The following is a 12172-nucleotide window of genomic DNA, read 5'->3' as shown; positions in this document are numbered from 1 at the left end:
AATGAAAACTTTGTTCGATGACTATAATTAAAGTTAAAATATTTTTAATTCAATATAAAAAAGAAAATATAAAAAGTACAACATAGCTTTGTTAATATGACTACTTGAAAAAATAAAATTTCAAGTAGACTTTAAATAGCTGTTACAAACCATCGAAATATTTGCATATACATCAATTGTTAGTAACAAATTGAACATTGAATAAACAAAGCTCTCTCGTGTAAGTAGATTTACAAATGCAATAGAGAGATCTATTAGTTTCTGAATGATTGGAGCGCAGCCTTATGATAATCCAACGAATGTCTACTTCAATCTATGTTACACAACTCACCGACCATTATCGAATTTTTGCTATTAAGAATTGACTACTTTATCCATTATTGTTTTATTATTATAAGATCATCAACACCATTTCTGCAACATGAAAATTATCACTTGGAGAAATTACCGTAGTTATCTTTTGTTCAAAATTACAGTCCCTAAATTCCAATCTGCGAATAATAACTAATAAACAATCGATTTCAAAGAAAGAAACAGATTAAAACATTAAAAATCTTCACGAACCATTTAATTTTTTATTTAATGCCTTCTATAAATATTAGCCTTTCAGTAAACAAATATTAAAAATTCGTCGATTAATTTTTTGTCGGTTGGAACGTTTTCTCCTGTATCCGCAATGATACCAAAAATAAAAGAAATGTATAACAAAAAATAATTGACTTAGGATCCATCAAAGATTCTTATAAAGGTATGACAAAACGAAATTTTAGCCATTCTAAATTAAGCTTTGACTATATAGTCTTCTGGGAATTGCGAACTTTTGGCTGCACCAGAATAAAATGTAAAAGCTATAAAAAGTTGAAGTACAAAAGGATGATAGCAACACAAATAGCTCTTTTTGTAAACTTATTTTCAAGGTCTCCTAGAGAATTAATTATGCAGAATTCTTTTCTGTTGGCTTTTCTTTAAGACAGAAGACAAGCAGACGAGACTAAAATAAAGAAGAATTCATCTCTCTCTCTCTCTTTCTCTCTCAATTATTTTATTAAGAATACAAAGAAAACTACACAAACTCGTAAAATTATACGCAATATATTTCTAGCGTACACGTTTATCTACATATGTCAGAGAGAGTGAGAGAGTAGGAGTGGGGGGGGGGGGGGGGGGGGATGAAAGAGAGTTTGCTACATTTGGACTTTGGACGATTTTCTCTCTGGCCTGTATTCTTTGTTCGAAATTGTAGATAAATGGTATACAAAGCTGCATCATGAAAACGCGATAAGCATTGAATGTTTTCACCCACTGAGAGCAGATATTATCCATTACTCACGAACAATTAACGCGTGAATGTCGGCTGCCCAAGTGCATAATGATATCATTGCGTCATGCTCGTGACGCCCAGCCTATACGATGCATCCTTTCACGGAATAAAAATTTTTAATTAAAAACCTTACAAAAGGCAGGAAAAGTAAAATAATATTCAATGGTTCAATAGCTCAAAAATTTGTTATTTGTTAATTATTGTTTAATAATTATTACTATCTTATTTTTTTATAGATGTAAAGACAATCCTAAAATGTGTCAGTGGCCGACTCAGGTCTGGAGAGCTGACGGCAATTATGGGCCCTTCTGGTGCTGGAAAATCAACTTTGTTGAACATTCTTACTGGATACAAGTGAGTTATCTTATAATGATTCAAATACTTTGCGCACTATGCAATCAACTACTTGAAAAAGTTGAAATGAAAGATGTTTTTACCTTGGTGCAGATTAGCTCTTTGTATAATAATGCCAGTCATTCTTTTTTGAATAACGAATGAGTGTAGGCATATTGTGTGACAATAGAATACCTTATTTAGATGTAGTCAATCCTAACTGAAACACAAACCAATAATATTACTAAGAGAATAAATACTAGCTTATACCAAGACAGTGTTTGTAAGATTTATTCGTGTAATTAAATAAGCAAAACGATAATAAAATAAAGCTTCCTCGGCTAATGGAATACGAAATTTCACCATTTATTTAACTGTATGCTAAATAAGTAGTTGATTATGAATACAAAGATGTTGCGCAATCCGCCATACTTCCGTTTGGAAATAATTTCAGCGAACTGTATAATTGATCTTGATTAATTTGAAGCTCAAAATTGGTAATGATAAATGAATTATTCTGATTTTATTAAAATACCAAGTAAAAAGCTTGCTCTCTTTCGTCAGCTGCTCATGGCTACCTGTGTTGTAATACGGTCAAAAACTCTGTACGACTCGTAACTAGGGAAAATTCTAAAAGTGTGTCATAGAATTTATAAAAAGAGAGAAAATAAGACAAGCAATAAATACACACAGTTGTTAGAAATATACTATTAATATAAGATTAGGTAAATCACGTTGATACGTGTAATGAATAGTCGAGGCACGAAGGGTAGTTAAGAAGGACGAGATAGGCCATTGCGTATTCTGGATAATTATGATTTTCCCAAGATTTGCATAAATGTGCGTACATTTGTGTGAAAGGGGTCAACCGTCGAGTTGTTGTCAAGGCTCGACGCTGTTCTAGCATACCTCCTTTTGTACGCACATACCGTGTTAAGATACTGCCAAAAAAATAACAACGCTTGAAAACAATGTTCAATATTAATCACATTGTTAAATCGAAATATCTTAATCAATGCCATATTTCTCAATAACAAATTATTGATAGATGTTATTATCTCTAAGCTATTAATATAAATTCTCTCTTACAACAACCATAAAATATAAAATAAATTGAAAATTCTATTTCTAATAAAGTTGTCTATTTCTACAAGGTTATAATACGCATAGTATAAATTAGTATATTTGGATATAAATCTTGTAAACTGGAGTTGATAATTTATTCAGTCTAGCTTTTGACAGAAAATTACACGATTTCCTTCCTTATATTGTAAAGCTTTTACATATGGACAGGTCAGGAAACAGTAGATGGGCATTATACTATATTATACATTTATCGACAAACAGATAAAAATCATTTTACCTTCGCTTCATTTCAATCGTATTTCCTAAACCGGTTTTATTAAGATTTACACATCCGGATTTAAAATTTGTCAATGATAAAATGAGAAACTCAATACACAAGTTTTCAGAGAAAACTTCCTTGATGCAGTAAGAACAGACATAATGACCAATTACGCATAAATAAAATATTATCTTAGACACTTTTCACACTGTTAAGAGTAATTCGATTTGAACAGTTGTCACGAAGCTATAAATTATTAATGCACAATTGTCAGTCCAGTAGTAACATTACTATGATTTAAAGGGAAAACAATTTGTTTAGGATTGAGGTAAAATCAAGTTATTATTAATTTCAGAGGGGCTGGCGTGGAAGGTAGTATAACCATGAATGGTCATGAAAGGAACCTTAGTGCTTTTCGAAAATTATCTTGCTACATAATGCAAGATAATCAATTACATGCAAATCTGACTGTTGCCGAAGCAATGAGGGTTGCTGCAAATCTTAAATTGGGTAAACATATTACCAAAGCTGAGAAGGAAGAAGTGGTAAGTTTTATTTCTATATTTTATTAAAGAAAAGATTTTACTCAGTTTAAAATATATAATTACATTATCTGTATTAATTACTCTAACATTAGATTTATTTATGAGAAGGAACCAAATTGTTTTAACATCGAGATATTACTCTAGTTTGAGATATTTTATTTTTGGCCTTTTATATTGTTATTGTAGAAATTATTTATACTCCATATCCAAGATTATCGATAGATCTAATGCTTGAGTGGTTTATGGGTACTCAAAGAATAGCTTGGACTAATCATTGAAGAGGGTTATCAGAACTTGATTTATCTTATATAAAGATAAGCGATGATTAAAAACTGCATAAATGTTTACTATGAAATTAAATAGTTAATAATAATTTTTAAATTTACGATTGATCATTTGATAAGTTCTGAGTTCTATTATTTAAACTATTTTTATATTCTTTAAATACTACGTTGAAATAAGCCATTTATATATTTGAAGAATGATAGATACACATTAAAAGAAAATTAAACAAGCTCAATGAAAAAGTCAGATTTCGACTGCACTAATTCATATTATTATTATAATTTTTTATAATAACGCAAGATTTGTAAAGGAGTAAACAAAAGATACATTTAATTATCGTAAACATGAATCTCTACAAAAATTATTTCTTTTTTCGCAAGGAATAGAATAACGTTCTGAGTATTATTTCAAATGAACTCGATTGATATATTAATAAATCGTATAAAATTAACTCTAAATATCCTTGCAGATTCAAGAAATTCTAGAGACATTGGGCTTAGCTGAGCATCGCCGTACTATGACGTCGAATCTCAGTGGAGGTCAGAAGAAAAGGCTTTCCATCGCCCTTGAACTTGTTAATAATCCGCCAGTAATGTTCTTCGATGAACCCACTAGGTGAGATAACGTCAGTAATGGATTACGAAGAGAAATGCGCAATAGTTTCGCTACAAGTGATAGTCATCGGAGTCCTTCGGAAATATATATTTGTATTATCTAGCTTTTACTTTGTAGTAGTGCATACTGAGAGTTGCTGTTTTTTCTTCTTTCTTTCCTAGATGTTGTTTTGTTTTCAATATGTTTACAATATAGCGCACATATATGCGATTTCGTTGATTTCTCGTATAGAGAAGAAACGTGTTATAAAGATAATAGGCCTAGGGGAGCAATCGATGATTCAACTTGCGCACAATTCAAATATTGAATTGGTAAACCGATCAAGTCTCGTCGAGTGTATTTAAGTACTTGCTGTTCGTCTCACTTTAAAACCACTGATGTAAACTGAGCTAAACTACCATTTCACGGTACCGCTATACGAACTCCAAGCACGCCTCTCTTTTTCCTCTTTGTCGAGCAAGCTCAAGACAAACAATGACAATTTCCAATCGACAAACAAAGAACATTACCTTCCGTCCCCTTTTTTTCCCCCTTACTTTTGAGTGAAACTTTACAACATACTCTAATGTTCAATGATGCTTCTGAAAAAAAGAATAGATGTGTATGTAAATTTTTCTAAGATAGTTGCAATGAAAGGGTAAATTGCAGAGATTTTGCTTTGTGATTTATAGAAAATTCTTCAACACTTCCTGACGTTGCTTACTTTTATAATTTACGACTTAATTCAACACCAACTGTTAGTATTTTATGACAACACACAATTATCATTGAACAGAAAAATTCATCCTCCTATTATTTATTACAGAGTTTGTTCATTGTTGTCCCCTTCTACTGATTTTCTTTCTGCTATTTTGCACTGTTCTCTGCATCTGTATTTTATGGTTATGCAGAAATCATTAATATATGTATAAATATGCGTATATCTTAGTTATGATTTATCAGCAAAATACATCGAAGTAGAAGTTTTCGTTTAGACAAGATGGAAGAACGCGCATAATACCTGGAGAAAGTTCATGATTAATGTCCGGTTTTTAAAACGGTTTTTTCCCTTTCACTTTCACCGGCATGAAGCCACTCAATTTCGATTGTGGATCTGAAAAGAGTTCAGTCAAAAAAAAAGGTTAATTTAATGAACCAAGATACGCCTGAAAAGGCAAAATTTAAAAAATCCCAACTCACTCGTTCAGTAACTCTAATTTTCTCGTATTTCTCTTTTTCCTCCTCCGGAAAGGCGATTGCCCGATCAACGACCGGTTGACTCAAGGTTAAAGCAACTCAGAAAGAGGTTTATACCTATGAAAAGGAAGAAAACCTTCAAGTTTTTGCGCTCGTATAAGAAAATTGTTTACCTCTGGTTTTATACAACATATTTAAATGTAAAATATTCTTGTACATGTGTTTTTAATTATTACAGTTACTGTTGTTATTATCGCTCAAGAATTTGTTATTTTTTACACAATAATCGTGAGAATTGTCAAGAAAATATCAGTGCAAAGAGCATAGAAAATATTTTAATTAATAACTGCAAGAATATGATTGCATACACATACATATACACAAAATGATTGTATTTATTTTACTCTCTCTTTCCAATATCAAATCTAGAAATAAATTATTTTATTTACAGTGGTTTGGACTCTTCATCGTGTTTTCAATGTATTTCACTATTGAAGACGCTGGCACGAGGAGGCAGAACAATCATTTGCACTATTCATCAACCTAGTGCTAGACTTTTCGAGATGTTTGATGCCCTTTACACATTAGCAGAAGGTCAATGCGTTTACCAAGGATCAACGTCTCAGCTGGTACCTTTCCTTCGAACTATTGGATTAAATTGCCCTAGTTACCACAATCCTGCGTCATTCAGTAAGTTATTTTTACTGACATTTCATTTGTAGTATTTTTAATATTCAGAATTAAACAAGTTACATTGGAAGAAAGAAATAAACATACAGCACAAAATACATCAATTAAATAATTACAGTTATCGAGGTGTCGTGTGGAGAATACGGCGACAATATAAAAAATTTAGTAAACGCAATAAAGAACGGGCAGTATGACATTCGGGAAGGACATCCCTTTCCCGAGTTGAAGTCTGATTTAAACAACGCGGATATGGGAAACTTTCCAAAGGACATCGAGGGTACAGAAAACCAAGGTACCAAGGATAAAAATGACGCCAGTAATTTGGAGGACAAGTTTGCAGAGAGCAAGAAATCCGAGGTCAAAAATGGAAACATTCTCCCAGGCTATGCCACCAACGATATTGTCAAACAAGGTCTGTGTTTTTTTCAGTATTGCATAAAAAATAAATACCACGTTGCGTCAGTAAATATAAAATATCAATATAAAGAATAAATTGGAGACGTTTAAATAAAACTAATCGAACTTTTACCTGCAGCAGCCGAGATTGCGATACCTATCGATTTGGAGAAGAAGGACAATGCTAGCACCGCTTTACTCGACGATTCAATTGCGGTTACGCCAGAAAGATATCCTACCTCGGAATTTCTACAATTCTGGATTATTTTGAAAAGAACGTTGTTATTCAGTCGGAGAGATTGGGTATGTCATGATACTTAAAGCAAAATTCGTCATAAGCTGCAATGAAATAAAGTTAAATATATATTATTTGAACTTTTTGCAGACTCTTATGTATCTTCGATTATTTGCGCACATACTGGTTGGATTCCTAATTGGTGCTCTTTATTACGATATTGGAAATGATGGTGCTAAAGTACTTAGTAATCTTGGTTTTCTCTTCTTCAACATGCTTTTCCTCATGTATACGTCCATGACAATCACAATTTTATCATGTATGTACTAAATCTGCATTGCAGCTATTTGTTAAAAATTGTCTAGTAACTCGTATTCTAATTATATTACTGTTCATAGTTCCTTTGGAATTACCAGTGCTTCTCAAAGAAAATTTCAACAGATGGTATTCTCTCAAAGCATACTATTTGGCCATAACTGTATCTGACATTCCATTTCAAGTAAGACATACTACAGATACTTTACGTTTGAAACGAGTCCTGTACATGCAGATTGAGATAATTCCTTTCTATTTCACAGGCAATCTTTTGCATAATCTACGTCAGCATCGTATACTTCTTGACCAGTCAACCACCAGAAGTGTTTAGATTTAGCATGTTCTTAGGGGCATGTCTATTAATCTCTTTCGTCGCACAATCAGTTGGATTGGTAGTTGGTGCAGCGATGAACGTTCAAAATGGCGTATTTTTAGCGCCTGTAATGTCAGTGCCTTTCCTACTCTTCTCAGGATTCTTTGTCAGCTTTGATGCCATTCCCGTGTACCTCAGGTGGATCACGTATCTCAGCTACATTAGATACGGTTTTGAGGGAACGGCCTTAGCTACTTATGCTTTTGCACGAGAAAAACTGAAATGTTTCCAGGTAAGCGTAACTCTATATGATAATACCAATTTACGGGAGCCAAACAAATAAAATATACAATTTTTTTAAAATTAAAGAAAATAACATTTTCTTTAATCTCATTATTATTTTTCAGGTTTACTGCCACTTCAAAAATCCTATAACAACTCTGGAGGAGCTTGACATGATGGATGCAGACTTCACGCTTGATATTTTAGCTCTTTTATTAATATTCCTCGTTTTAAGAATTGCTGCATACCTATTCCTCCGTTGGAAACTCAAGTCTGCCCGATAAACTTTTTAACGAACAAATTAAGATTAAAATTCCCCATGAAATGAGATAGACATTAACCGTTTATATTTTTCTCGCAATATGTGTATTTCAATACGATGATACTAGTATGTTTAGAACAAGAAAGGAATTGAAAATATAATTATAATTCCATGATGAGAAAATTGCTTATAAGGTATAAGATGATGTAATTTATTTATATCTAATTTAGAAGCACACGATAAAATGGTAATATTGTGTGACGTATTCATCATTCAGGGTAATTCTGTTCTTTTCTCTTGTTTACGTATACACTATAAGCTTATACGTATCTTGAAACGAGTCAATAGCGTGAAGGCGTTTGAGCAACTTTGAACTTATTTTTGATAGCATCGAAACATAGTGAAGGTTACCAAATTGAAAATAGATCAATAAAAATGTTAAAGTCTTGACTTGATGAAGAATCTTATAGAAACTTGAGGAAAATTACAAATACGATCGTTAAATTTACTGCAGCTTAAGACACGCTTACGTGTTATATAATATTGCTAAGAGAAAATGTTGTAAAAAGAATAAGAAAACCTTAATCGACGATGTTTCACGGGTGACCACTTGTCTTTTATCGATAAATGGCTGTGAGCGTGATAAATACAAGATGGAACAATGGATTACTGTGATGGGGCGCACGTTCTTCTTAATTTTAATTTTGGACGCGAGACAAATAGGCTCGGATTGCAAAATGCAATCAAAATCTTAATAATAAATGCACGAATTTATCTTGCCAAGTTATTTGCATGCCTAGTGTTTCGCGTCTGATTCTGTAAAGTCAATGAATTTGACGCGCGAGCGGTCTTAAGATAAATTATCCTATTAAGATAGTAAGTATATAATACGAATTGTGAATAGTTAAAATTCATGATAGCCTGTCTTACATTACACATTAGGCTTTTTAAAATTTCAACTATTCTATTCGTTCTATTCTTTGTCTTAATTTTCTAAGGTTTATACGTGCGACTGTATCAGATTAAATAAGTGTTACTAATAGTAAAATTGACAATATTGTATAATATGCTCAGAATGAGTTAATCGATTAGATGGATAGTCGTAGGAAAAATAGAACGTCGAGGTACGAAATTTGCCTAATGAAAAAAAGGCATTAAACGAAAGTGATATCAGTTGACATATTTAGTTCAAGCTTTACCAAAGTTCAAAGCTACTGCAATTCGCGCTAATTCGGCAAATTTTGATAAGTATGTTAAAAATCAAAATAACTCGAATTTAACAACAATCAACATTTTGCGCTAAGACAACGACAACTATAGTAGTTATAATGTTATTAATAAAAACATTTGTCTAGTGGCTATAACCTATGCGTTATGCGAGTGTTGGGGTGCCCGTCGGAATAAAATATTCCGAATATTTTTGTAATATATTATGTATCCAGACGCGTGTACCACTTGTATACTGGATTCGCATAATCTCTCCGTTGTATTTTATAATACAAGTTTATTACGAATAAACAATTCTTTTCGTAAAATTCCTTCTCATTATTGGCCGATGAATACAACATTACAGTGTATTTAAGGAATGAAGGAATCAAAAAACAAAATATTTTACTGATCAAATTGTTTGTTTTTAAATAAAAATTATTTATTTATTTTTCAATTGCAATCAGTAAATTTAATATTCTGAAAATTACTATTTTCTCACGTCTTAATAAATTCTATTATTTTACTTCTATTATTATTTATAACTATAAAAGAATTTTAGTTTCTTCGTAGTTGATTTAATGGCGTGCTTCAAAGAAATTTCAGAAATTTAATATTGGTTTTCTTTTTTATAAATCTATTTTTTAACCTATATTTTCTTAATTAATTTGTAATATGAGAGACTTTAAACTCATACCGCCAGAATGGTAAACAGTTCACCACGAGAAAAGCTGCTTATTAACAAAAACACATACCTAAAAGTTTATTTTATTTTTTATAAATACGTAAAATGTAAGTTTTTCCGTTTTATCTTTGATACCAGTAAAACATTTTAAAGACTCGTTTAATCGTAATTATGATTACATAGCTATAAGACTTTAATAATCTGGTATCAAAAGAATCGTGAAGAAGATATTTGTGTGGAAACTACTAAATCAGAAGTCTATCTCGGCAGAATCCCACGTACATGTTATTAGGATAATTACATGTATTGTCCTTCCCAGTCTCTCTAGCTTATATTAAAAGAATATTTTACCAAGTCACGTTTTCCTTAAATCTTATCAAATTATCAATGTAATGATAAGTATCGATTAATGATACAGAGTGTAACGTTTATCGCGTCACGATATCCCGTCGACGAAAATCTACCGCGAATTTCATAAATTTCGATTTGAATGTGTATATTGCTCCATACACTTCCAGAAGCCAACGAGTAAAAATGCTCGTGCGATGGTGTAGGGACACCTTGTATATTGGAAGAACACAAGTAGAAACATCTTGCATAAGGCGATTAAATTAAACGGACACGAGGAAAAAACAAGTGATTCATATACGAGTAATTCGACTTAATTGCATCCTAAAGCCAATTAGAAATAAGATATCCACTTCGACAATTTACTTATTTGGAAAATGGCAAAATATACATCATTCTTTGATACTTATAATTAAAATTCAATATAGTTGGCGCTATTGTGAACATTTAAGTTACGCTTAACATAGCTTGAATAATGCATTTTATGATTATGAGAAATGGCATGTTGATACATTGCTTCGTAACTTTAAATAATAATACAGAGGTTCGTCTTCTTGCGCGGCAAGAGAACTTCTATAAAATTATAAATTTTTTAAAACCTAAATCATTCTTTAATTGTACATTCGCAACTTCATTTTATCATCTTGAGACTTTTATTTGCCCGGCCGATAATGAATGTAGGACATACGCGCATTCACTCGTAATTTATACATATCATTATTTTTCCATATCTGATGACTCCGTTTTTATTTAATTCATTGTTAGCAGTGCCATGCTTCGATATAAAATATACTTGTTAACGGAGAGACTGGCTTATTTCGTGAGAAAGGTGCAATTGGACAAAGTCCATATTCATTGTCTTATAAATTATGACACATAAATGAAGACACGAACATTAGTGTACTATACAGACTTTCCGTGTAAATAAATTGAAGGAGAGAAAGAAAATCATATTTTTACTAAAATAATACAGTATGTGTACCGAATGCACAGTGCACAAGTGGGTCTAGAAAAATAAGATTGTGACCTGTGACCAGTCGCAACCTGTCAATGACTTGAATATTTTGTACCTATTGCTGCGAATGAGAGAGTTGGAATTAGAATTTCAGCAAACTTTGATTTTCGACTTAACAACCATCCATCTATCATGTATACGCAGCATTATATACAGTTGTAAGGACAATTAACACTTTTCAAGAAATATACATACATTTTAATAAATCCTGTACAACAATGACGTACATTCATTCTGACTTAGACTGATGTAGCCACTTTTAGGAATTCATATAAAACACTTCTTTTAACACTGCCATAATTACGTTTATATTTTATCAATATAATGAATCACGTTTGATTTTATTGAGGTAATTAATGTTTGTCTTTGCAATAATTTATTTTGCTTAAAATTGAGAGAAAAGGCATAATTCTTTTTTTGTGCTTTGAGTTTCTCCATACCATATAGATATGCATATCTAGTTAAATGAATTATTTTCTGCAAATAACTATATACATATTTAGGATAGGTCAAATGTAATATTAAATAAGGTACAAATATTAAAAATGGCTTATTACATTTAAATCGTTTTTTCTCTATTTTTTATATAGATGTGCCTTTCAGGTAGGTTTAAATTCAATTCTTGCTAACACCTCTTTGCGGCACTATTTTTTTTTTATAATGAAACCCCTTATTTTTTATAAAATGTTCTTGTACCATATCTCAAAAACGTTAGAAAATCACGTTTTTGCATTTTTATTCCATCCAGTCATTTACGAAATATCTCGAGTTAAAAGAATAAGCAAATAAGCGATCAAACGTGCTA

The 12172-nt window shown here is 31.6% G+C and overlaps 1 protein-coding gene across 4 annotated transcripts in view; it reads left to right on the top strand.

Annotated features, from left to right (window-relative positions):
- LOC136780115 (ATP-binding cassette subfamily G member 4) overlaps positions 1-11300 on the top strand; it is a 29003-nt gene extending 17703 nt beyond the window's left edge. For 3 of the 4 annotated variants that reach the window (XM_066738229.1, XM_066738228.1, XM_066738227.1), the window contains 10 exons: positions 1558-1675; positions 3355-3544; positions 4299-4444; positions 6072-6310; positions 6429-6722; positions 6846-7009; positions 7092-7260; positions 7340-7440; positions 7520-7861; positions 7977-11300. In XM_066738229.1, coding sequence (XP_066594326.1) covers positions 1558-1675; positions 3355-3544; positions 4299-4444; positions 6072-6310; positions 6429-6722; positions 6846-7009; positions 7092-7260; positions 7340-7440; positions 7520-7861; positions 7977-8135 — 1922 coding nt within the window. In that variant the 3' untranslated portion in view covers positions 8136-11300. The remainder of the gene's footprint in view (positions 1-1557; positions 1676-3354; positions 3545-4298; positions 4445-6071; positions 6311-6428; positions 6723-6845; positions 7010-7091; positions 7261-7339; positions 7441-7519; positions 7862-7976) is intronic. The other variant, XM_066738230.1, reaches the window with a different exon arrangement.
- Positions 11301-12172: the final 872 nt, after the last annotated feature.

The sequence above is a fragment of the Prorops nasuta genome, unplaced genomic scaffold (assembly GCF_024137725.1).
Source record: "Prorops nasuta isolate Cenicafe-Biocafe unplaced genomic scaffold, Cenicafe_Pnas_1.2 PNAS00018, whole genome shotgun sequence".
Taxonomy (NCBI): Eukaryota; Metazoa; Arthropoda; class Insecta; order Hymenoptera; family Bethylidae; genus Prorops; species Prorops nasuta.
The sequence above is the reverse complement of the archived record's forward strand: the minus strand, read 5'-3'. Positions and strand labels throughout refer to the sequence as shown.